General features: G+C 44.6%; 3 protein-coding genes across 3 annotated transcripts in view; 2 read left to right on the top strand and 1 right to left on the bottom strand.

The window, feature by feature from the left end:
• The window catches only part of LOC311108097 (ammonium transporter Rh type A-like), an 11,565-nt gene extending 7,767 nt beyond the window's left edge, over positions 1-3,798 (top strand). The window contains exons 3-9 of the mRNA XM_084150737.1: positions 75-222; positions 782-948; positions 1,185-1,322; positions 1,778-1,899; positions 2,224-2,294; positions 2,503-2,576; positions 2,963-3,798. Of these exons, the coding sequence (XP_084006863.1) occupies positions 75-222; positions 782-948; positions 1,185-1,322; positions 1,778-1,899; positions 2,224-2,294; positions 2,503-2,576; positions 2,963-3,034 (792 nt within the window). The 3' untranslated portion in view covers positions 3,035-3,798. The remainder of the gene's footprint in view (positions 1-74; positions 223-781; positions 949-1,184; positions 1,323-1,777; positions 1,900-2,223; positions 2,295-2,502; positions 2,577-2,962) is intronic.
• A 1,617-nt stretch (positions 3,799-5,415) lies between these two features.
• On the top strand, positions 5,416-10,193 carry LOC311108743 (uncharacterized protein). The gene is made up of 7 exons (XM_084151479.1): positions 5,416-5,605; positions 5,952-6,093; positions 6,206-6,340; positions 8,439-8,500; positions 8,634-8,729; positions 8,838-8,930; positions 9,073-10,193. Exons 1-7 carry the CDS (start codon positions 5,603-5,605, stop codon positions 9,121-9,123), a joined length of 582 nt encoding a protein of 193 aa, XP_084007605.1. The 5' UTR covers positions 5,416-5,602; the 3' UTR covers positions 9,124-10,193.
• Positions 10,194-11,017: 824 nt separating this feature from the next.
• rd3 (retinal degeneration 3, GUCY2D regulator) lies at positions 11,018-13,004 on the bottom strand (the record flags this gene model as incomplete). Its single annotated transcript, XM_084151478.1, has 2 exons — positions 11,018-11,387; positions 12,712-13,004. The coding sequence occupies 2 exons, from the start codon at positions 13,002-13,004 to the stop codon at positions 11,018-11,020; spliced, it is 663 nt and encodes a 220-aa protein (XP_084007604.1).
• Positions 13,005-26,465: the final 13,461 nt, after the last annotated feature.

A 26,465-nucleotide genomic window follows, 5' to 3' on the forward strand; every position in this document is an offset into this window, starting at 1 on the left:
GGAGGCTAGATCTTTTTTCTTTTTCTTTTTTCTCAACATAATTAAGTGGTTTATGTGGTTTGTCCCACTTACAGGCCAATGATGTTGGGGCCTCCATGATTATCCATGCCTTTGGGGCATACTTCGGTCTGGCAGTGGCCCGCATGCTGTACAGGCCAGCTCTGAGGAACGGTCATGAGAACGACGGCTCTGTCTACCACTCTGACCTCTTCGCCATGATTGGTAGGAGCAGCAGCTCACATGGCAGTCATCACAGTCAATGCAACATTCAGTTGATCTTATTACTGTAGTCAGTCACTAACTACTATTAAAGATTAGATAGATCAGCCAAATATTGATAAAATGTTCCCTTATGTATCTTTGGAACACTAGAAATAGAAATTCTGCAATATGTGCCTAAGGGAATGCCTAGGGAATGCCTGGCTGATCTATGATCAAAATGAATGATATTATATGGACGGGGGGACCTGATCCTAGATCAGCACTCCTAATCTGAGAAGCTTGATACATTTAGCCCCTGGTGTCTGTTTGCATGGTATATTTATATTTTACTCATAAGGGAAGGGGTGTTGTAGGTAGGAGGCTCAAGTGGCGGCTCCTCCACATATCCTAGTCACATACGCCACTTAGTGGACAGAAAAGTGAATCGCTTCAGACTAGCAGGCCAACTTCTGTTTGACATAGTTTTAATACATTTAATGCAATCGTTTTTGTTTTATATATTTCAGAATCAATTGAAGTAGCAGACAAATGCAAATCCTTACTTGAATATCTTCTCCAGGTACCGTGTTCCTCTGGATGTTCTGGCCCAGTTTCAACTCCGCCATCGCAGAACCCGGTGCTGATCAGCTCATGGCCGTCACCAACACCTACTTCTCCCTGGCTGCCTGTGTGCTCTCCGCCTACGCCGTCTCTAGCCTGGTGGAGCACAAAGGAAAACTGGACATGGTGAGATATTACATGCTTCACTCAAACCACAAAGAGTCAGATCACAGCAAAGCTGTAGATTGTTTACCTCCTCAATTTATTTGACTTGTTTATATTCAAACAAGACTATTGAGTGTTTGTGTGTGTGTTGTGTGTGTGTGCGTGCGTGTGTGTGTGTGTCTCTGGGAGAGAGGCAATAGAATCTCACACAGCACCTACTATAGCAGAGCTCATATATGCTTCTGTCGCTTCCATAGGTCCACATCCAGAATGCCACTCTGGCTGGAGGTGTTGCCGTAGGAACCTGCGCTGACATGAACATTGGGCCTTTCGGTGCCATGATCATCGGGTTCGTGGCTGGCATTGTCTCCACCCTGGGCTTCAAGTTCCTCACTGTGAGTACAAAAGTCACACAAGTCTGAACCAATAGGAAAACAATCCTGAGATGGACCAGGACACCAAACTGGCTAGAAAAAGCCATAGTTAACTAGGGTTGTAATGTAGACATGCCTTGTGAGTGTCAATAGCTCAGTTGGTAGAGCATGGCGCTTGCAATGCCAGGGTTGTGGGTTTGTTTCCCACGGGGGGCTCTGGATAAGAACGTCTGCTAAAATGTAAATACATCCACATTCTTTGGAATGATACATTTTTACCAGCATCCTAACTAACTCCTCAGTCCAATGAGCAAAAATGGTTCTGGTTGTGGTTGGTTAAACCCGTTTTGTGTGCTAGGAGAAACTTGCATTTTAGTCAAAACAAACACCTACCATCAGATTGCTAGAAATATGTTGAAATTAGTGGACAGTAGGGAATGATGTGAATGAGACCACTGTTTCTCTCTGCATTTCAGCCCATCCTGGCATCCAACCTGGGCATCCAGGACACCTGTGGCGTCCACAATCTGCACGGCATGCCTGGCATCCTTGGGGGTATCGCTGGCATTGTGGCTGTTGCTCTGGGCAAGAAGGATGGGTAAGGTTCATCCAACGGCGTTCCTCATACTGTACATATATAAAAAGCAGATTAAGAAACAGGAATTATTTTATAATGACTTTTGGTCAATTACAATGTGTAGTCATTTTCATGATCAACACTGATGGGAAACACATCAACTTTGAACAGTCGCCATATTTGTGATCTCTGTATAGATAGTGTAGTTCTGGAATGTCTATAGTAATTCACTTTTCAGTGAAAGTGTGAGCTTGGTCTCAATAATAAGGGTCAAAATAAGGGTCTCTTAAAATACCTAAGTACTGTCCTCCTCTCATCTTCTCTTCTCTGCCCGTCTTCCCTCAGGAGCGCAGCCATGCAGGGTGCAGCCCTGGCCTCATCCCTTGGGTTCGCTTTGGTTGGAGGAGCCATGACAGGTGGGTGGAAGAGACACAGTGAAATGTTTTGTCATCCAAAAAATCTACATCACATTTGAACAGACTTCTTGTCGTTTTTCGTATGGTAATAGAAAGATGATATTTCTATACACGTCATCAAATCATTGAGGTCATGGCAATTTGTTTTATTCCATGTAGCTGGGAAACATATTGAATAATACTGTAATTGACTTATCTCTTTGTACAGGTCTGATAATGAAGCTTCCATTCTTGGGACAGCCTCCAGATCAGAACTGCTTTGATGATTCAATCTATTGGGAGGTAAGAACTCGAGAGACAAAATACATCATCCTTGAACATCACTAGCTTATCACTAGCTTACAGTTGAAACAAACACCTGAGCTATATAGTACACGGTACAGGATGTTTTATGTATTGGTGTGACACTCATATAACATTGGAGATATCCAATACCATAATGTGGCATTAGCCATCTATGACTAAGAATATATATTCTTCTTAGTCATATATGGCTAAGATGGCATATTGTATTGTATTACATGTCACGTGACCACCTGGTGACATGCAAAAAAATATTTGATTTGTAAATTTAAAAAATACTTTCTTAGAACAAATATGATTTGGCATAGATGAAATGGCGGCTAAACTGTAAGATCTGTTCCTGACTGAGATGTGACTGTCCTTAGGTTCCTGAGGAGGAGGAGGGTGAGGAGAGCCTGGCTCACGGAGACCATTCCATGAACAAAGCAGAGGCCTAAATCTCCCGCCTGTGCTGCACATACATTATCCACAACCCTTTGAGCTAAAGATGGGAAAGTGAGAGATCATGAATCAGACATTAGACCATGGGTGTATCTCAATTCTCTTAGCTGGCTTCCTCTCCTCGTCTCCTCTCCTACCAGGACTTCCTGCATCACCTGTCTAATGTCTTGACCATCAGTGCAGAAGGAGAGAAGGAGAGGAAGCCATGTTATACTATTGAGATCAACCCAGGATGACCAGTGCTGTCAACTTGTCATTTGTTTTTATCTACAGCATAAATCATTTGATTGATTTGAGACAAATTGAGATCATATCAAATCATATTTGAAGTGGTTCATGCTACCTTATTTACACATCTCTAATTCAATCTGAACAGCAAGGAAGCTCATGTTACACTTTTCTGTGTAACAAACTACGTCCTCATTGTCCATAGATTTGTATTAAATATTTTCATTTTTAATTGAATAGAATAGGTCCACTGAAGATCATTTGGGAAAGATGTTGTATCTCATTATAATTTCAACTAAAGTGGATGGGTGGGTAGGTGTGTTACATACAAAACATGTATTATCAGGTCTCAACGCAATTGAAATAACATTGTAAGTATTTTTGTTTACAGAAAATGCAAGCATAGTTTTGGATTTGTTAGTCTGAAAATTGATTTCAACAAAGCAGCATTTTGATATAAATCACCCTTAATCAGTTGCGTTGAACCATTAACTGTTCTTTCACACATTCGGAGTAAAGATACTTTCAGGGATTCTTTTTTTACACTGAATTTGATGACCAATAATGTGCCCCTGTTCTGAGCCACTAGACACAGTAGAAACACTATAGAAATAGTAGAAACAGTATATCAAGCTGACATTCAATCATATCACCAATCCTCCTCAAAATGTTAACAGACATTTGTTTTTCCTCATTAGTTTTCCTCATACATTGTATATTTTTCTCGACAAACCTTTTTATGTCGCCATCCAATTGACATTACCGATATTGTGTGCTAAACCTTGTTTCATCAAGATAATCAACTGCTACTTTGGCCTGCTGCAGAGCTAGGCCGCCTCACTGGAGCCCACTACTCCGCCTGGAGAATCTGATCCCAGATCTGTGATGTATAAGCAGTAGCTACCCACTAGGAACAGATTTCATTTCAACGTTTAGTTTTGATTTTTTTTAAATGTGAGTGGTCAACTAACGTGAATTCAACGTAAAATCAACAACAACAAAAAAACATATCAATCGATTTAGGTTAAAAGTTGGGAGACTTTCTGCAACTCCAACAGTTTTCCACGTTGATTCGACGTCATCACATAGAACATCACTAGCTTATGACGTGGAAACAACGTGGTTGATTCAACCAATTTTGGCCCAGTATTCATCAAGCGTCAGATGAGGTTTCTTTATTTCCTTCACTTCTTATTGTAGCCTCTTAATGTACATTGTAGATAGTTACACAATGGATATAGTTCGTTTCTCTAAATCCGTGCACCTAGGGCTAGCAATTGGCACTGAGGAGTGTATCAGATTTTTAAAAAGTATGTATTTATATATCTCAACCATTTTGTTGAATAAAACTAAGGTTATACGTTAGAATGCAGGAGGAAAATAGCCTGCAATAGTTATTGTACTAGACCATTGTTGCAGGGAAAGATTAAACTGACTACAGATAGATAAATAGCCTAGTATTTCATTTGGCTGATGTAGTAGCCTATGTGTGATTTAAACGTAGGCCTAAAGCTTAGAACACCAGCAGTCAAGACTGTTGAAATGCTTGACATGACATTAGCTTTTTTATGTTGCAGAAAATGAATATGTATTACACTTTTGTTAGTGTATAAATACTAATACTGGCACTTATAAATATGGTCATATACAATATCCGAGTGACTCTGTGTGTGGTTTTTGCCATGAATCCACTGCATAATCACCATCAACAATATTTTCAAAACCAGAAAGTTGTGGCTAGTAGAAGGGGTGATGGAGTGCTGTACCTTTTCCAGGGTCAAGACCCATGCACTAATTAATGTGCATCCTTTGACCACACAGACAGACGTTTGCCAGGTTGCAGGGTTGAGAGGTCAGGCTTATTCTGCACAAGGAGCATTATAACTGTCACTGAATGATTTTGTAGATTCACGACTTGTGTGTGCAATATCCAGTGACTGTATGACTGTATCCTATTAGGGATAGGTTTTTTCTCTCTTTCTGATTGAATGTTGTTTTTGTTAAGAAAATACAGTGTTATTGCCTTACCTCTTCCAAGCCGTCAAAAGTAGAAACATTATGTGAGCCCGAGGTTTAAAACCATAGAAATTGAATTATATTTCTGTTGAAATCATTGCGGTGTTCCTTTAATAAATCAATCGTGCATTGTGGGATGCAAAATGGCTCAATCGTGTTGTCAGCAGAGTAGCCAACTAGCTGTCTCTTACAGGCATACTGTTACATTTATAAATAATTACAGTCGATAAAGCATTGCTAATAATTGTATAGAGAATATCACTTTGATAATCATCAACTTTTTATTGCCTTTGCCTCTTTTTGTCGAGACAACAGCCACCATGGTAAGTACCTAGCTACCTAACAACTTGTTTTGAATTCAGGAATGGCTTCACTTAGCTAGCTGCGTTAACTACATGCAAATTGCTATTATCGATGAGAGCTAGGTATCTAGCTAATTTTCCAATGAAATAAGTAAGCCAACTTGGCAAAATTATTCAATGACGATCTGACGGTGGACTACCGGAGGAGAGTTAGCTAGCGCTAACTGCATGAACGGATAGGCTAGCTACCTAACTAGCTAACTACTGATGATCTGTGTTTATAAAATCTAACGGGCTTATGATAGAGGTTTGGGCTCACAATACAAACAGATTTACAAGGCATTGCCTTTTACTTTGTCTTTGTTAGTCCGCCAAAGTAGACAAAGTGAGAAGTGAGTCCAGCACAAGAAGAGATGAAATAAAAATTACTACTACTGAGTGTGCCACAAGAGGAAATGACAGAAGTACTGAGTCTGCCACAAGAGAAGACAGAAGATCCACAAGCACAGGTCATTTAATGGTTTATTGCGATCACTTAACTGATATCACAAGTGTGTGTGCGTGCATCTACATTGGAGTCATGGTGAACAGTCACTGCTCTCTTGTATTTTTCTGTTGAAGGGAAAGAAAAAACAAAAACGAAACGGAGCCGCAGTAGATCATCTTCCTCATCATCTTCATCCTTGTCATCCGGATCCTCTTCATCATCCTCATCCCGCTCTTCATCCCACAGTAGGAGTCGTTCCAGCAGCAGTGGTGAGTGTGCCAGTACTTGTCCCGTAGTTGTAAAGATGCATATGTACAGTATCTGATAGATGGACCATAATATATCAGGACTCTACAGTGACATTTCTTACAAGGCGCACATGTGCTCCTAAGTTGAAAAATGTAGGAGCACACAAATAAATGTAGGAGCACAATGACAAATATTTGAGGTATTAATGAAAAAAATTGTCAGCAAAATTGATTTTTAAGATTGCGATATAGCCTACATTGGGCCTATATCAATCCTAGCTACTTTTGAAGCTAATCTCCTGAAGAAGCTCACCCTTTTACTTTCTTTCTGTGCCACTACGTTTGCATACTACTGAGACTGCGGGACAGCGACGAAATCATTACAACAACTATTAACTGGGTGATTTATTTATTTTTTCTAGGGGCACTGGTGCTCCCCAAAAAAAATTCCAGGTAGCACAACAAAATATTTAGGAGCATATGCCCCCAAAATGGTAGCACTGTAGAGCCCTGTATATGTACAGTGCATCTGGAAAGTATTCAGACCCCTTGACTTTTTCCACATTTTGTTATGTTACAGCCTTATTCTAAAATTGATTATAGTTCTTTACCCTCATCAAATCTACACACAATACCCCATAATGACAAAGCATAACGTTTTTTATTTTTATTAATTTTTTCATTTTTGCAGATTTAAAAAGAATAAACTGAAATATCACATTTACATAAGTATTCAGACCCTTTACTCAGTACTTGTGGAAGCACCTTTGGCAGCGATTACAGCCGCAAGTCTTCTTGGGTATGACGCTACAAGCTTGGCACAACTTTATTTGGGGAGTTTCTCCCATTCTTCTCTGCAAATCCTCTCAAGCCCTGTCAGGTTGGATGGGGAGAGTCGCTGAACAGCTATTTTCAGGTCTCTCCAGAGATGTTAGATCAGGTTGAAGTCCAGTCTCTTGCTGGGCCACTCAAGGACATTCAGAGACTTGTCCCGAAGCCACTCCTGCGTTGTCTTGGCTGTGTGCTTAGGGTCATTGTCCTGTTGGAAGGTGAACCTTCAACCCAGTCTGAGGTCCTGAGCGCTCTGGAGCAGGTTTTCATCAAGGATCTCTGTACTTTGCTCCATTAATCTTTTCCTCGATCTTGACTAGCCTCCCAGTCCCTGCCGCTGAAAAACATCCCCACAGCATGATGATGCCACCACCATACTTCACTGTAGGGATGGTGCCAGGTTTCCTCCAGACGTGACACTTGGCATTCAGGCCAAATAGTTCAATCTTGGTTTCATCAGACAAGAGTATCTTGTTTCTCATGGTCAGAGTCCTTTAGGTGCCTTTTGGCAAACTCCAAGCGGGCTGTCGTGCCTTTTACTGAGGAGTGACTTCCGTCTGGCCACTCTACCATAAAGGCCTGATTGGTGGAGTGCTGCAGAGATGGTTGTCCTTCTGGAAGGTTCTCCCATCTGCACAGAGGAACTCTGGAGCTCTGTCAGAGTGACCATCGGGTTCTTGGTGGTTCCAAACTTCTTCCATTTAAGAATGATGGTGGCCACTGTGTATTTGGGGACCTTCAATGCTGCATAAATGTTTTGGTACCCTTACCCAGATCTGTGCCTTGACACAATCCTGTCTCGGAGCTCTACGGACAATTCCTTCAACCTCATAGCTTGGTTTTTGCTCTGACATGCACTGTCAACTGTGGGACCTTATATAGACAGCTGTGTGCCTTTCCAAATCATGTCCAATCAATTGAATTTACAACAGGTGGACTCCAATGAAGTTGTAGAAATATCTCAAGGATGATCAATGGAAACAGGATGCACCTGAGCTCAATTTCGAGTCACATAGCAAAGGGTCTGAATACTTATGTAAATAAGGTGTTTCTGTTTTTTATTTTTGTATTAACTTGCAACATTTTCTAAAAACCTGTTTTCGCTTTGTCATTATGGGGGTATTGTGTGTAGATTGATGAGGGAATAACATGTCTAATCCATTTTAGAATAAGGCTGTAACGTAACGAAAAGGGGAAGGGGTCTGAGAACTTTCAGAATGCACTGTATAGCTAATAGTCAAAGCCTGAAGGACCATGTTTCAATTAGATTTTGCTATCTCCTGTCTAGATTCCCACAGCAAATCCAGAAAGAATTCTAAGAAAAGGAAAAAGGAAAAACAACACAAAAAGGTATTTTTATTCAAATATTCAGTTTTCAGTATTTATTTTGTTAAAGGTGTGGTTTGTGCCTTGTGAGATATCACATTGTCCTTTTCAGCAAACGTGAAGTGTCCTATGTTTGAACTATTTAATTTTTTTATAGAAAGGGAAAAAGGAGAAGAAGCATAAACGAAAGAAGGACAAGAAAATGAAGCTAGAGGAGGAAAGAGCTGGACCTGGACCTATTCAGATTTCCAAGGTAGAATACATTTACTAGGACTATCCTTAACCAATTGAGCTACAGCCATACCAGTGATTTGAAGCTTTCTGAAAGCTGTCATAAAAAAAAAGGAATTATGTCTTTCAGTATTTAAAGGAGAGGAGGAGAAAAGACAAGTACAGCATGATCTCAGGAAAGAAGATCAAAATGAAATTGAAGAAGTCAAAGAAAGACAAGCTGGTGTGTATAAGCTTTATGCATGAAGGTTTTTACTTACAAGGATTGTGATACGTGAAGGTTATTTTACCTACCATAGTTGAATGCATTGATTGTAAATCTCTCTAAAATGTAAACGTATGCATACTACACATTTTTTCAACAGAGGGACAAGAATCGCGCCGAACTGCTTGAGTTCCTCAACTCCACGTTGTAATGCAAAGGCTGTAACCGTTGGTTACGTTCCAGGACCTTCCACTTTTTTTCCAGAACAGAACTCAGGGAAAGACCACCCTTGTGATAAAGCTCTGAACGAACATCCATTTAAAGGGTTATTATTATCACTGCAAGACATGTGGGACATGGCCTGTGTTATCTCAAAATGGCAGCAAATGCCATGTCTCAGACTTAAGACTTGTATCTCTTGTAGAAAAAGCGTGCTGTCACTCATGTGGTTGTCGGCCCCTTTCTTCACCCAGTGTAGGCTGCTGAGGGTAGAACGGCTCATAATAATGGCTAGATTGGAGCAAGTGGAATGGCATCAAACCATGTGTTTGCCGCCTTTAAGCGCTTGAGCCTGCCTGGAGTGAAAGATGGACGGGTTGACACTTTTCCTTTCGTTCCATTGAGCCGGGCACAATCAAACACACAGACATCAATTACAAACAGTGTGAAGCACAGGAGGCTGGTGGCACCTTAATTGGGGAGGACAGGCTCGTGGTAACGGCTGGAGCGGAATTCCAAAGAATTTGAAAGCAAACAGTATTTGAACCCAGGTCTGATGAACAAAGAGATTTTGTTGTAGCGTAATCTATCAAATATAACATCAGTCCGGAATTGCATTGCGTTTGATGATGATGATCTATTTTTTCTAGTTGTTTTAAGGTCCAGAACAGTCCTGCAGCTAAACTCATGTCCCCTGGAATTTAGTTATTGTTAGATATATTGATTATCAGAGAATAATGTAAAGTATGTACAAAAGTATGATAATGTATGCACTCACTAACTGTAAGTCGTCCTGGATAAGAGTGTCTGCTAAATGACTAAAATGTAAAAATGTAAATGTAAACTGAGACTTGAAACTGGAGGTCATCCCATGTAGTACTATACATCAATATTATTTTGGAAGAGCTTTTTATATTTTGTGAAGCCAACTTGATGTGGCAAACTGTGACAGTCCACCCAATAAAACAGCTCTTCTCTAAACAGCAATAAACTGCTGCTGTTATAGAGAGACTTTACAATAGTCATCCGAAATGTTCCGATACAATAAAGCATCCATTCCCATTGTGTATGAATTATTGCTGCCATTATGTGCCTCTTATGAGACACAGTTTGTCCTGTATCCAGGCTTTGTCAATCTTATTGGACAAGGCAAATAGGCAAATTGGACCAGGCTCCTCGACCTTGGTTGCTAAGCAATAAAACAGTGCCTTTATGCTTACCACTGGATTTTATGCTTTTCTCCTGAGAAATTGCCATAGGAAAGTGATGGGCATTTGAAATATTTCCACAGAAATTATCAAGTAAGAGAATCTAGATGCACTGTATTCCAACTGTAAAGAGTTAGAAAGAAGATCCATATAATCTACAATTTCATACTGACCACTCCAATAGAGCAGTCAGTAATTTACTATATATTTTTAAAGCCATGCTTAGTAGCACTTCTATTTAGAGTGCCAAAAAATGCTTGAGAAAAAAAAAAAACATGTTAATTGCTTTATGTGTAAGTCTCTCATTTTTTTAAACTACAATTAAAGTACAAATAGTTCCGGAGTATTATGTTGTTGTAAAGAAAAAAGGCACTGTAAAAGGAAGTGCATGCAACTATCTAATTTACAATAAAGGTACAGCAAAGAATGTGTCTGAACATCTCAGAACATTGTGAAATATCCTTAGCATAGCTCCCCATATCAAATTCATAAGTCAAAAACTTTCAACAGTGGATGACCCCACACTGCCGAAGGAGAAGATGGGAGAGACCTCTCCTATTTCTCTCCATTGTTGTTCAAAGCAGACTGGGCAGGTTCCGGGGGTTTATTATAGGCTACCTCTCACTAGCTTCTCTCTATCCTCCACTGAACCACAACACTGTCCTGTGGATCCCCAGCTCAGACGGCCTTGGTAGTGTACAACCCTTTGTGTCTGAAGTCGGGTATGCTCCACACCCTCTGGGCCCTGTCAGCCCTCTCCTCCAGCGCCTTCTCCACATCTTCTGACACTGTCTTCAGCTCGCACACACCCTCCCCTCCCCCTCCAGTCGAGGTCAGGCCCAAGGTGCTGCCGAAGGGGTTGATCTTGACGCGCGACTTGAAGTTAATGAGAGACATGCTCATGGCCCGTTTGTTGTTCCACTGGCGCGAGAGCCGCTGCGCCTCCTGCTCCTCCCTCATGCGGTCCAAGGCCTCGAGGACGACTGTGCGGAAAAGGGCAGACACCTCCTGCAACTCCGGCTCGTTCTCAGTCACCACCTGGCGGAACCTGGACGTCGGAGAGAGAGGAAGTCAAATCAGTCTCAGCTAGACCCATGTGTGACTGGTCGGGTTTCGAACACAGGTCTCCTTTGTGCTACATGACTGCGTTAGGTTTGCCCCTTGAGCTAAAGCCTAGGAATTAACTCAGGGAGCCAACACAGGTCTTCATGTCACTGGCAGGGGTTCAAACCTGGGTGTCTTGCGTACTACAAGACTGTTATCTCGCCAAGCTAAAGCCTAGGCATTCATACAAGAAGCCAATGTAAGTCTTCAGGACTCATCACGTGAGTATGGTTCCAAACCTCCCCCAAAAGTATATGTATCAGGATAAATGGATGATTTATCTTTAGATTTTAAAATGGTACAAACCAAGAGACCTTTAGCCATCCGCTGTAATCGATAGCTTTGTTTCACTTTGCCTGGTTATAGTCACAGAAGAGAAACCATGTGGGCGTCTACTTTTCTCATGGAGGGTTCAGAGAGTACATTTCAACTGCGTGGGAAGGGGATGAGCTCTTACTATTCCACTCAGCAGCGTTTACCATCGTCACTGTAACACCACAACATGTGCTATCACTAATACACTTGAAAAACCTTTGATCCAAACAAGCCCTCTGTCTGCATGGACAGCAGGGCAGGGGAGAGGCAGGAATAAATTGAATGATGGCCCCTCTGTCTGCATGGACAGCAGGGCAGGGGAGAGGCAGGAATACATTTAATGGTGGCTCCTCTGTCTGCATGGACAGCAGGGCAGGGGAGAGGCAGGAATACATTTAATGGTGGCCCCTCTGTCTGCATGGACAGCAGGGCAGGGGAGAGGCAGGAATACATTTAATGGTGGCCCCTCTGTCTGCATGGACAGCAGGGCAGGGGAGAGGCAGGAATACATTTAATGGTGGCCCCTCTGTCTTCCCATAGAGATATACCATATGACAGATGTTTTATATCTATGGGAAGGCCTGCCAACTAAAGATACTTACTCCTCTCAAGACGAGGCTGATAAGTTCTTAGGCCTTTAAATAGACCAGCCCCACCGGCCCCTTGCTCCTGTTGATTTGGCCGACTGGCCTCCAGCTCTTTTTATACTCTCCACCAACTCTCTCTCTCTCTCTCTCTCTCTCTTTGTATAGAGAACTTGACCAGAAGGCCAGTGTAGATTAGGGGAATAACACTCTGCTGGGTCGGAAGAAAGCTGATGTTTCAGATTTTCAGGGATACAGTATTTTCCCCTGAAAAACGGATGTGGGGACTCCGCTTAGGCGTCTTTTTACGCCTGCTACGTCAGGTTAGGGGGTTAAGTACAGAAAGAACTAAGGTCAAAGGTTACTTACCTCAGTATGACGGCTCCGCAGTAGGATGGATGCACCTTGGAGCACAGGTCCTCCAGGCCCAGCCTCTCACCAGGTAACACGTCGTAGGTGTTGCGTGGCGTGTTGACCAGCCAGCTGTAGTCCACGCCGGTCTGGAGTCGTCGGTACTCGTTGTCCCTCTCACGCTGCATCCTCTCGGCCTCCTTCAGCTGCCAGCTGAGCTCCAGCATCAGGGTGTCCGTGACCACGTCAGACGGGTCCCGCCGCGGACTCCGGTAGTCCGGCTCGCTGCTCCAACCGAACCACGAGGCCATCGCCTGCCGAAGCCTTGTGCCCCGTGCTGCATGGGAGGAACCAGATGGGAGTGTGAGAAGAGGACATGGTGTAATACTGTAGTACAGTACCTTTCTAGTACAGTGCAGGCCATCATTCTTAGCCCCCTCACCAAAAGAAAAGTCTACTGTGTTTGCTAGGTTGTGGTATGGATCGTTTGTCTTATTGGGTTGGTTTTGCACAATGAGGTTTTCTCAATATTTATTTGATGAAACAGGTCATTGTAAATGGAAGGGAAGGGAATCCTATAAAGTACTCCTATTGATATTCTCCATATTGTGTAAGAGAGGATCGTTTGTAATCTCATGGTATCGTTGGATGGATTGTGTGGATGTCTAGATAGTCTGTTTAGCCTGGGTTGCCATCACATTAATGTAACCCATGGGAGGTACAGGTAATGTGCGTACCTCGCTAGCTAATGGCTGTTTGTCGCCAACAGCTTGGAGCCTGTCTCCACCTGTCTCCCCTGGACAGGCTGTTATCATAGATCAAAACATATTCCCAAAGGAGAACAGCACAAAGAGAGAGGTGTTTCACAGCCACACTCCTGTTATTCAGGTGTCTGTCTGTACGAGCTAAAGCCCTTCATATCCAGTCCCTTCCTTCACATCTACTATCATTGTGACAGTGTCCTAAATGGTACAATATTCCCTACATAATACACCCTATAGGCTCTGGTCAGATGTAGTGCTTTAAAGGGCATAGGGTGCCATTTGGGACACAGGCTTCTCTGCTTCATAACTCCCACTTCCTGCCAATCTCTTTCAGGGGTGTCCATTAAAACTGAGGGGGCCTGTTTTCTACATTTATAAAACTGAAAATACATTAGATATTGTTTGTTATACGCATAAATAATCGGAAGATAACGATTTTGACAATCTGTGCCTTTGTGTTGGCTTGATTTTTTAAAATTGTTTTTGTTAGCAAAAGTGAGATTTTGATAAAAAAATATATATATATATTGTATGTTTGTGTTGGTTTTTATTGTAAATAATGTAGCTTAATAAGATGTTTCACTTAGTCCGCTCGGGGATTAGAAACAGTGACCTTTCGGTTACTGGCACAATGCTCTTAACCACTAAGATAGACAGCATGAGATTAGTCCCATGCATGCTCTCTATAAGATCAGATCAGTGCAGCTTTTTGGTAGGTACCTTTTAGACTTAAACGGTACCAAAACCATATTGGTTTATTCGGATTAGCTTTTGCCAAAGCAGCAGCTATTTTTCCTGGGGTCCACAAAAAGACACAAAACATGGCAAGTAACAAAACACTGATACACTAATAGACAAGGACAGTCACATATTAAAATACAATGATATACAAACAATACAACAAATACAAAATAATAGTGCAAACAATACAACTAATAAAATGATGTGTGTGTCTATGTGTGAGTGTTTTTGTGTGTCCCCGCCGTTCCATTAAATGTTGTTTAATCTTTTTTTAAACTAATTTTGCTGTTTGCTTGAGTAATTTGGAGATGGAAGGGAGTTGCGAGCATGGCTCTGTATAATACCGTGCGTTGCCACTGGCGTCAGACAGTTTCCCTGGACCCCGGATGTTACGTTTAGCTGTGCTTTACCTAATGGATAAATGTTTGTTGGTAGACCTATTTAGTCGTAATTTTCTCATTTTAAGCCTAACATTTCACGATCTATACAATGTGTCGCAATACTGGCATTTTTAGACTGCTGGCAATAATGTAATTACTTGTTCAATAGGCTAATTAAAGTAGGAAATTAAAACATTGCAGATTGTACCCGAACCTGCATGACATGAGCCGTCCTCGCACTCTCGCCCAGCTTGGATGGAAAGTTGTGCGTAAAACCAGTCTATTAATGCCAAATAATACAGTCAGTCCACCCTCAAAACACTAGTTCACGAGGGATTGTTTCATTATGCAGTGTACTATCTATAGCTATATAGCGTATTTTCTTGCTATTTAGCTGCTATTTATAAACGTTTGATACAAATTACATATCAAATAGCCTAACAATTAGGAAAAAAGTTGTCGGCTTGAGAACAAATTCAGCCACTACTCAGCGGGTTTTGTCTGGCTAATAGCCTACATAAATGGGCTGCAATATTCAATTTGAGAGACTCCTCTGGTCTCCTGAAGTGCTCCTTTTTCGTGTGTAAATGTTTTCACCACGGCCTGTAGGTCCAGGTTGCGGGCCCAACTGTTTTCTTCACTGAGTATTGCCAACCCAGACAGCCTTTCCTATACTGAGTATTGCCAACCCAGACAGCCTTTCCTATACTGAGGATTGCCAACCCAGACAGCCTTTCCTATACTGAGGATTGCCAACCCAGACTTTCCTGAGACTGTATGTCCCTTGCGCTGCACACAATTTCAATTTAGTCTTGAATGATGCCTGTCAAGATTTACCAGAGACAAGGAATATTGCAACCACACAACTCAAACGCCGGTTCACCAGTAACCTACGAACTAAATCGCAAAACTATTTTTCTTTAAGCGCTCAAGAACTGCTGTCTGCTAAATATGATAATCTGTTTGCATCTGACAATTTATTGGCTGTCCAGTATCCAGACGATCTGTCCCCATAGCATCCTATACAGTTAATCTCTTTCTGTAGCGTGTTGAGCATGGCAATTAAGGAGAATGAGAGGCTCAATTAGGCTTAAAATGTTGCAGAACTTCTGTATTTGACTCACCACTCACTTATGTTTCCCTGATGTTGCTACGGCAATCAATCTGTTTTTAGCATCCCTGTAACTGTTGCTTCTGCGGAGAGATCGTTATCTAAACTAAAACTCACAAAGAACTACCTAAGAAGCATTCGGCTTTCGGTCTGATATGCACTTTTGAACACCTGGGTAAGCTCCACTCCGTCGTAGCCTTAACCACCGCATATCAAATCAAATCAAATTGTATTTGCCACATGCGCCGAATACAACAGGTGGTGAAATGCTTACTTACAGCCCTTAACCAACAATGCATTTTATTTATTTATAAAAATGTACAATAAAACAACAACAAAAAAGTGTTGAGAAAAAAAGAGCAGAAGTAAAATAAAATAACAGTAGGGAGGCTATATACAGGGGGGTACCGGTGCAGAGTCAATGTGCGGGGGCACCGGTTAGTTGAGGTAGTTGAGGTAATATGTACATGTGGGTAGAGTATGAAAAATACAGGGGGGGGCCAGTATGAAAAATAAAATAATAATGTATGCATGCATGCACTCACTAACTGTAAGTGGCTCTGGATAAGAGCGTCTGCTAAATGACTAAAATGTAAATGTAAAATTTAGAGTTAAAGTGACTATGCATATATAATTAACAGAGTAGCAGCAGCGTAAAAAGATGGGGTGGGGGGTGAAAATAGTCCGGGTAGCCATGATTAGCTGTTCAGGAGTTTTATGGCTTGGGGGTAGAAGCTGTTGAGAAGCCTTTTGGACCTAGACTTGGCGATATCCCTTATACTTTCAATCACTAAATGTTTTTATTTTTCAAGGCCTGCAGCACTTTTTCAGTAACATTCCTGAAGCCCAAGAAACAAATACGTAGCTTCCTAGTACATCTGGAAATGAAAACATATTTATTAATGACTTTTTGAAGGGTTACTGTCAAAATAATTTATAATTAAAATAAAATAAAATAGTAATCGATGACAGGCGCATCCAAGAGCTTTAATATGATAATTGACCATCTAATATTATATCTAGGAGTTTAGCTCCCTCAACTAGCTCAATGGTCACACCCTTTATACACAACTCCAGCTGATGTTTAGGTCTTAGAAAATGTTTTGAACCAAATACAATGCTTTTAGTTTTAGATGTATTTAAGACCAGTTTATTATTAATCACCCATTCTGATACTGACTGCAACTCCGTATTTAGAATTTCAGTGAGCTCACTGTCCATAGGTATACAATATAAATGTAATATCATAATGTACTGTAAATACATGGCTCTGAATGGGACCTACTGTATGTATCTTATGTATTTTCAAATATTGATATTGATTAATAATGATAATAATGTTATAATGAGTATTCATAAGCACTTAAGGGAGTATGTTAACATGTATTTCAATCCTGCCGTCAGTGCTAATCCCAACCACTTTCCATATTGATCTAGTGTAATTGTAAGGTTAACTCATGAATATGCAAGTCTTTCCTAAGCCCTGTTTATATCTGAACTTAACATGCGTCCTTCGTCCTGGTCTTGACCTGATCTTGTCTGTTTAAACTTATAAGATCTGATCACAATCAGATCACAATGTGTATTTTGATCATCTACACCTGTTTGATCATCTACATCTAGTGTATAGTGCTTCTTTCTCAGACAATAAATATATGTATGTTACTGATTTGGATAAATTATATATTTTAAAACTATATTGTCCACTTTTAACACCCTGACTACCAGAAATATCACTTAGCACATATTGTAGTCCATACTACTACTACTGCACATCTTCCCTTAAGCTAAAACAAAGCATTGTATGAATAAACTCTGCTTACCTGAACTCTTGTCAGTCTTGGGAGCAATAGCAGGAAGTGAATTCACAAGGGAGTGAATATATTATGTATATTATGACCAAAAGATAGATGAAGAGAGAGATGTTGTTGGAAGATGTGTTGCTCTTGGTCGCACGGACTCTGATAGTTCTCGTCTTGCTTGTGAAGTCTCTGAGCTCACACACTCTCACTTGGTCTTATACAGTAACCCCCACCCCTTTCACACACAGTCCCCTCCTACCTGGAGCCGTGGCCTGTGATTGATTCCATGCAGACACACACACAGTCCCCTCCTCCCCGGAGGGATGGCCTGTCATTGCTTGTTCCCAGAGATCGGGGGCAATGTCTCAGAGGGGAACGGCAGATCACAGCCCCTGATGAAGTGCCTTGTGAAGCCTCTTACGGACTCCTTGTTGCCATAGCGATGCTCCTAAGCCTATTTGGCCACAATAAGCTTTATCAGCTGAGAGGGAGGCAGAGAGAGATGGAGATGGAGGGAGGGAGGTAAAAAGGAGGGGGGAGGAGAGAGAGTGGGATTTTAAAGGTCAGTCCAATATCAATTATTTCGGCCCATACCTAATGAGCTCAGTCGGAACAGTTCCTGCATGATCATTAAAGCAATGGTTTGTTCATATGCTGTATGTGTTCAGTATGTTACAAAAACGGACGGAAATGAGCTGCATTATTATATGTATGTGCATTCATGTGCATGTGTGAGAGTGTGTACATCGAAGTCTGTGTGTGGGTGTTTTTTTTTGTTTGCTTGCTTGCATTGTTGGTTTAGTGTGTAGGAGTGTGGTTGTCCATGGAATAAACACTTGCGAGAATAAACACCTGCAAGCTCTTCTCCAGAACATACTAAAAGAGGGATTCTTCCTGCCTCTCTCCCTATGGGCCCTGGTCAAAAGTAGTGCACTACATAGGGAATAGGGTGCCACTTGGGATGCAGGCAGCATCTCTCCATCTTTCCCCTCCCCCTGAGTGACGATTCCCACATTTAGGTTGTGTTGACATGGCCGTAAGGCTGTCTCTCTGCCTTGGCGAGAACTGCAGAGACTCAGCCTGGAGCTGACAGATTGGCAGGTAAGATCATGTAGATCAGGTAGCCATGTGATCAAGTGACTCACTCTCAGGTCCATGGTGGTGACGGAGTCGTCTCACAGTTTATAGGTTTTGGGTACTATATGGAGCAGGATGACGGAGGGATGGTGTGGTGTTTACTCCAGAGATTGTCTTTAATCTATAACAGGCTTTCTTTACTCTGGGGTTTAGCCTGATCCCCAAGTACACTTCACTAGCTTCCTGACCCACCCGTCCTTTACATAGAAAGGATGTGTCTGGAAAACAAACATAGTCTTTTGAAATACAGTACATATTTGAAATATAGTTTACTAAATAGCTCATCTATGGTCTTACACTGGGATTTGTATTGGTATTTTTGAAATCAATTTAGAGTTTATTCATCTGAACAGGTAAGAGTCATTTCATAACAGTGATGTTGAACTTCATTGAAGCTTTCACTGATCAAAATGACAACATTGTATGCAGACAAATCAGCTTCTGTGAGTTAAACCAGTCCATATATCAATCAAGGTTGGTTAACTTAAAATATTCACATCACTCTTTGATGCAGAGCAAGAGAGTAGTGCATCTTATTTGTTTATCTCATAGGGGCAGGGTGGGAAATGAACACCTGCCACCCGCCAAATGCGGGTAGACTTAGGCATTGGCGGGTAAGAATGTCTATTTCACCAGCCACATTGACGGGTGGTCACTGTCACGGTTTCGGCCGAGGCTGCTCCTCCTCCTGGTTCGGGCAGGCTTCGGCGTTCGCCGTCCCCGGAGTACTAGCTGCCACCGCTCTATGTTTCGTTATTTGATTGCTTTTGTCTGTCTGTTACACCTGTGTCCATTTGTGTGTTGATTACGTGTCGTATAAGTTCCTTGTTTTGCACTAGTATGATTGTGTGTTGTTTTCTCTGTCATGCTGTTTGGAGCTACGTGTTTGCACTCTGTGTGTTTTATATTTAGTGTTTACGCGTGTATGCGTAATTCTCCCTCGCCTCTTGTTTTGTCGAGGTCGTGTTATTTTTGGACATTTGACTTTGGATTATTAAAGTCTGTTGGACTTAACCTCTGTGTCCTGCGCCTGACTCCTCCACCACATCCACATCGGTTCCCTTCTGACAGAACAACACACCAACATGGAGTCAGCAGGAACAGCGGCGGCACCCGAATCCCTGGAAGACCGGATCAACTACCAGGACACCATGATCCGGCAACTCGGGGCCGCCATGGAGGATGTGTCCAACACTCTGCGCCGATTGGTGAATCGAGAGGTGCCCACGCACTCTTACAACATCCCATCACCAACGGCCAGTCCTCCTCTCTCAGCACCGGAACCCAGTGGCATTCGGCTCTCGCTCCCGAGGGCATATGACGGCTCTGCAGCCGGGTGTCGGGGATTTCTCCTGCAGGTGGAACTTTACCTGGCCACCATACACCCGGCGCCCTCGGGATACGAGAGCGTCTTCGCCCTCATCTCCTGTCTATCCGGCAAGGCGTTGGAGTGGGCCAACGCCGAATGGAGGGGAATAGACGCCGCAACCATCACCTACGCGGAGTTCTCCCGCCGCTTCAGGGCTGTCTTCGATCATCCACCTGAGGGGAAAGCGGCGGGAGAGCGTCTGTTCCACCTCCGACAGGAGAAGAGGAGCGCACAGGAGTTCGCACTGGAGTTCCGGACACTAGCAGCGGATGCGGGGTGGAATGAGAGGGCCCTCATCGACCACTACAGGTGTAGCCTACGAGAGGACGTTCGTTGTGAGCTGCCCTGCAGGGACACCAACCTGTCGTTCGACCAGTTGGTGGACATTTCCATCCGTCTAGACACCCTGCTGGCTACCCGCGGACGTCCCGAGTGGGGGTCGTCCATTCCACCCTCCAGCACCTCCGAGCCGATTCCCATGGAGCTCGGGGGTGCTGGCGCTAGAGAGAGGAGGAGAGGTAACCCGAGGGGGGCCATCCCCTGCACCACCTGTGGTCGTGGAGGACACACCGCGGCCAGGTGCTGGGGAGGGTCTCCTGGGAGAGGTGACAACAGGCCACGCACTGGGGAGTCATTTCAGGTGAGTAGGCGCCCCACTTACCCAGAGCTTTCTGTTGGTCACATGAGTATTCCTGTGAGATTTCCACAGGTGGCACCTCATTCCCAGCATAAGGCGCTAGTAGATTCAGGCGCAGCTGGGAACTTTATTGATCGGGCATTTTGTTGTAGGTTAGGAATTCCCCTTCGGCCGGTAGAAGCTCCATTTCCTGTCCACGCATTAGACAGCCGGCCGTTGGGGTCGGGCCTGATCAGGGAGGTCACAGCACCACTGACGATGACGACGCAGGGGGGTCATGAGGAGATCATTCAGTTTTATCTGATTGACTCTCCTGCGTACCCCGTGGTGTTGGGCCTTCCCTGGTTAAGCACCCATGACCCTACCATAGCGTGGCAACAGAGAGCTCTTATGGAGTGGTCTACCCAGTGTGTAGGGAGATGTTTAGGTGTTTCCGTAGGGGCGACCTCGGTAGAGAGTCCGAACCAAGTGCCCGCACTGCGCATTCCTCCTGAGTATGAGGATTTAGCACTTGTGTTTAGCAAGTCGAGGGCAACACGGCTACCTCCTCATAGACAGGGGGACTGTGCGATAAATCTCCAAACAGGAGCGGCTCTGCCACGGAGTCGTGTGTATCCCCTGTCTCAAGAGGAGACAGCGGCTATGGAGACGTACATAGCCGAGTCCTTGGCACAGGGATACATACGGTCCTCCACTTCCCCGGTCTCCTCGAGTTTTTTCTTTGTGAAGAAGAAGGACGGGGGATTGCGCCCGTGTATTGATTACCGTAGTCTCAATCAGATCACAGTTAAATACAGTTACCCACTTCCACTGATTGCGACGATGACGGAATCGTTACGCGGAGCGCGGTTCTTCACAAAGTTGGATCTCAGGAGCGCGTATAATCTGGTGCGCATTAGGGAGGGGGATGAATGGAAAACAGCATTTAGCACCACCTCGGGTCATTACGAGTATCTCGTCATGCCATACGGGTTAATGAATGCTCCTTCAGTCTTCCAATCCTTTGTTGACGAGATTTTCCGGGACATGCATGGGCAGGGTGTAGTAGTTTACATCGACGACATCCTAGTGTATTCTTCTACACGAGCCGAGCATGTAGCCCAGGTGCGCCGAGTGTTGAGAAGACTGTTGGAGCATGACTTGTATGTCAAGGCAGAGAAATGCCTGTTCTTCCAGGAGTCCGTCTCCTTTTTGGGTTATCGGTTGTCCGCGTCTGGTGTGGAGATAGAGGTAGACCGGGTATCGGCCGTGCGTAATTGGCAAACTCCAACAACTGTAAAAGAGGTGCAGCAGTTCTTGGGTTTTTGCTAGCTAGGGATGTGAGGGTTTATGTCTCCTCCTGCTCGGTGTGTGCCCAGTGTAAGGCGCCTAGACATTTGCCCAGGGGTAAGCTACATCCCCTGCCCGTTCCACAACGACCATGGTCCCACCTATCGGTGGATTTCGTAACCGACCTACCCCCCTCCCAGGGGAATACCACCATTTTGGTCGTTGTGGATCGGTTTTCCAAGGCCTGTCGTCTCCTTCCCCTGCCGGGTCTCCCTACTGCCCTACAAGCCGCTGAGGCCCTATTTACCCATGTGTTCCAGCACTATGGGGTCCCCGAGGATATAGTGTCTGACCGAGGTCCCCAGTTCACCTCCCGAGTTTGGGGGGCGTTCATGGAACGGTTGGGGGTCTCGGTAAGCCTTACCTCGGGGTATCACCCAGAGAGCAATGGGCAGGTGGAACGTGTCAACCAGGATGTGGGTAGGTTTTTGAGGTCCCATTGCCGGGACCGGCCGGAGGAGTGGTCTAGGTTCATTCCCTGGGCAGAGATGGCCCAGAACTCTCTCCGCCACTCCTCCACCAATTTAACACCTTTCCAGTGTGTTTTAGGTTATCAGCCGGTCCTGGCACCATGGCACGAGAGCCAGATCGAGGCCCCTGCGGTGGACGAGTGGATTCGGCGCTCGGAGGAGACGTGGGACGCTGCCCATGTCCATCTGCAGCGTGCCATCCGTCAACAAAAGGCGAGCGCCGATCGCCACCGCAGTGAGGGACCGGTGTACGCACCGGGAGATCGAGTCTGGCTCTCGACTCGAAACCTGCCCCTCCGCCTGCCCTGCCGGAAGCTGGGTCGGCGGTTTGTGGGGCCCTTCAAAGACCTGAGAAGATTGAACGAGGTGTGTTACAGGTTACAACTGCCTATAGAGTATAAAAATATTAACCCCTCGTTCCATGTGTCTCTTCTCAGGCCGGTGGTAGCTGGCCCACTCCAAGAAGATGAGATAGGAGAGACCCCTCCGCCCCCTTTGGACATCGAGGGGGCCCCGGCGTACAGAGTCCGGACCATCTTGGACTCGAGGCGCCGGATGAGTGGTCTCCAGTATCTCGTGGAGTGGGAGGGGTACGGTCCGGAGGAACGGTGCTGGGTGCCCAGGAGGGACATACTCGATCCATCCCTCCTGACTGAGTTTCACCGTGGGCATCCCACGCGCCCGGGTCCGCGTCCTCCTGGCCGTCCCCGAGGCCGGGGTCGGCGCACGGCTGGAGCCGCGCGTCAAGGGGGGGGTACTGTCACGGTTTCGGCCGAGGCTGCTCCTCCTCCTGGTTCGGGCAGGCTTCGGCGTTCGCCGTCCCCGGAGTACTAGCTGCCACCGCTCTATGTTTCGTTATTTGATTGCTTTTGTCTGTCTGTTACACCTGTGTCCATTTGTGGGTTGATTACGTGTCGTATAAGTTCCTTGTTTTGCACTAGTATGATTGTGTGTTGTTTTCTCTGTCATGCTGTTCGGAGCTACGTGTTTGCACTCTGTGTGTTTTATATTTAGTGTTTACGCGTGTATGCGTAATTCTCCCTCGCCTCTTGTTTTGTCGAGGTCGTGTTATTTTTGGACATTTGACTTTGGATTATTAAAGTCTGTTGGACTTAACCTCTGTGTCCTGCGCCTGACTCCTCCACCACATCCACATCGGTTCCCTTCTGACAGAACAACACACCAACATGGAGTCAGCAGGAACAGCGGCGGCACCCGAATCCCTGGAAGACCGGATCAACTACCAGGACACCATGATCCGGCAACTCGGGGCCGCCATGGAGGATGTGTCCAACACTCTGCGCCGATTGGTGAATCGAGAGGTGCCCACGCACTCTTACAACATCCCATCACCAACAGCCAGTCCTCCTCTCTCAGCACCGGAACCCAGTGGCATTCGGCTCTCGCTCCCGAGGGCATATGACGGCTCTGCAGCCGGGTGTCGGGGATTTCTCCTGCAGGTGGAACTTTACCTGGCCACCATACACCCGGCGCCCTCGGGATACGAGAGCGTCTTCGCCCTCATCTCCTGTCTATCCGGCAAGGCGTTGGAGTGGGCCAACGCCGAATGGAGGGGAATATACGCCGCAACCATCACCTACGAGGAGTTCTCCTGCCGCTTCAGGGCTGTCTTCGATCATCCACCTGAGGGGAAAGCGGCGGGAGAGCGTCTGTTCCACCTCCGACAGGAGAAGAGGAGCGCACACTCCGCACAGGAGTTCGCACTGGAGTTCCGGACACTAGCAGCGGATGCGGGGTGGAATGAGAGGGCCCTCATCGACCACTACAGGTGTAGCCTACGAGAGGACGTTCGTAGAATAAATAAATAGTGTTTTGTATTTCTTGCAACTTTCTGAAGAAGTTATGTCATGGGAATAATGGGTTAGCTGAGAACATCACGAAAACGATGAGCAGCTTAAATGGGGAAAAAGTCCTTGTGTTGTTGTGATTCTGAATGGTCAGATAGCTACCAACAATGACAAGAAACTGCCATGTTGGCAAACATAAGTGGCTGGTTTCAGCTAGTTTCATCTTGTTCTTGATACCATGTCTTGATTTGAGGTGTTTTAACTGATTTCATGTCAATGCTAATATTGCAAAAAAATTCGCTAGCTTGATAACCAACAACTGTAACGATGTATTTGAGAGACAACAAGTCCTTATGGTGCACATTTATTTATGTTTTCAATAAACATTGGAGACGAAATATTGTTTACACGTTGTCAACAATCTAAACCATGTTTTGCCCCATAGTTGCGTATGTGTGAGTTTCGTTGCTAATAACCAATCCATCTATAACAGTCTCATGTAGTCCTTAGCAAGAAGTCTACGGTATTCACAACTCCACCACTAGAGAGAGCTCTTTCATAACTTTCTGTAATTTCATATTCAACACGAGTGCTCTGTCGTCTGTCATCCGTCGTCCACAAAACAAGCATGTTTGAATCAACGTGCAGTTGAAGTTAACACCGTAGGCATTGCTTTGTTTGTTATTTATTTCAGTTTTTTTTGTTTGACTGGTCGTAGAAATCCATTTACAGTTTTTTTTCTAGAAAGGGCACACAATAAAATAAAATAAAAATAAATGTTGCCCTTTTTAAAAGTTTGCCTTTTAAAATGTTGTCTTAATCAATCACAATTGATTTACATTCCTATGTGGGGAATTTCATGCTGTCCCTAAAATGTTGAGTAAGAAGGGATGTTATCAGAAAGTAACCCAGTGAGCAAAATTGGTAGAATACAGGGTAGGGGGAATGGTACTACCATGTTCAAGGAAAATGTATTTGCTTACTAGGTTTGGTGTGTAGATTGCAGTCTTGGGAAATTTCACATTCCCAAGACTGCAATCTACACACCAAACCTAGTAAGCAAATACAATTTCCTTGAACATGGAAGTACCATTCCCCCCACCCTGTATTAAAAAGGCACACAAAAGCAACCATCTAAGTTATTAATCTTATGAAAGCTGAATAGCTCATTGTTTACAGTTAACTGCCATTGAATGTATGTATGTCAATGCCATGTGCACTTCTGTCCTCCTTCCCTCCTTCCTGAAAATGACTACATTAACATGACTACATTAAAAGGACTACATTAAAACACATTAAAAAATCAGGCCTTTTCACTCCTCCACTGAGCAAGCAAATGAAAACACTGGCCCTCCCAGAGAGAGAGAGAGAGAGAGAGAGAGAGAGAGAGAGAGAGAGAGAGAGAGAGAGAGAGAGAGAGAGAGAGAGAGAGAGAGAGAGAGAGAGAGAGAGAGAGAGAGCTGATATAGATATGATATAACAACACCATTATGAGCTGATATAGATATAGCAAAACCATGATGATTCAGATACTGCCTGGTCTCTGAGGGGAGGAGACAGGGATAAGGAGGAGAGGAAGCAGTAGACTAGAGAAGGGGGAGATATGGGATGAGGTGATGGGAGAAAGGGAGGAGGAAGTCTTGGGCCAGAGAGGGGAGGAGAGGGAGAGACTGAGAGAGAGGGGAGGAGAGGGAGAGACTGAGAGAGAGGGGAGGAGAGGGAGAGACAGAGAGAGGGGAGGAGAGGTAGAGACTGAGAGAGGGGAGGAGAGGGAGAGACTGAGAGAGAGGGGAGGAGAGGGAGAGACAGAGAGAGAGGGGAGGAGAGGGAGAGACAGAGAGAGGGGAGGAGAGGTAGAGACTGAGAGAGGGGAGGAGAGGGAGAGACTGAGAGAGGGGAGGAGAGGGAGAGACAGAGAGAGGGGAGGAGAGGGAGAGACTGAGAGAGAGGGGAGGAGAGGGAGAGACAGAGAGAGAGGGGAGGAGAGGGAGAGACAGAGAGAGGGGAGGAGAGGGAGAGACAGAGAGAGGGGAGGAGAGGGAGAGACAGAGAGAGGGGAGGAGAGGGAGAGACAGAGAGAGGGGAGGAGAGGGAGAGACAGAGAGAGGGGAGGAGAGGTAGAGACTGAGAGAGGGGAGGAGAGGGAGAGACAGAGAGAGGGGAGGAGAGGTAGAGACTGAGAGAGGGGAGGAGAGGGAGAGACTGAGAGAGAGGGGAGGAGAGG

The sequence above is a fragment of the Coregonus lavaretus genome (assembly GCF_964263955.1).
Source record: "Coregonus lavaretus genome assembly, chromosome: 33".
NCBI lineage: Eukaryota > Metazoa > Chordata > Actinopteri > Salmoniformes > Salmonidae > Coregonus > Coregonus lavaretus.

What these genes read in the sequence shown, in the direction of transcription:
- LOC311108743 (XM_084151479.1), top strand. An exon ending in CAGAAGATCCACAAGCACAG is followed by an intron (nt 6,094 to 6,205) that starts GTCATTTAATGG and finishes TTTCTGTTGAAG; the next exon opens with GGAAAGAAAAAACAAAAACG. An exon ending in GACCTATTCAGATTTCCAAG is followed by an intron (nt 8,730 to 8,837) that starts GTAGAATACATT and finishes TATGTCTTTCAG; the next exon opens with TATTTAAAGGAGAGGAGGAG.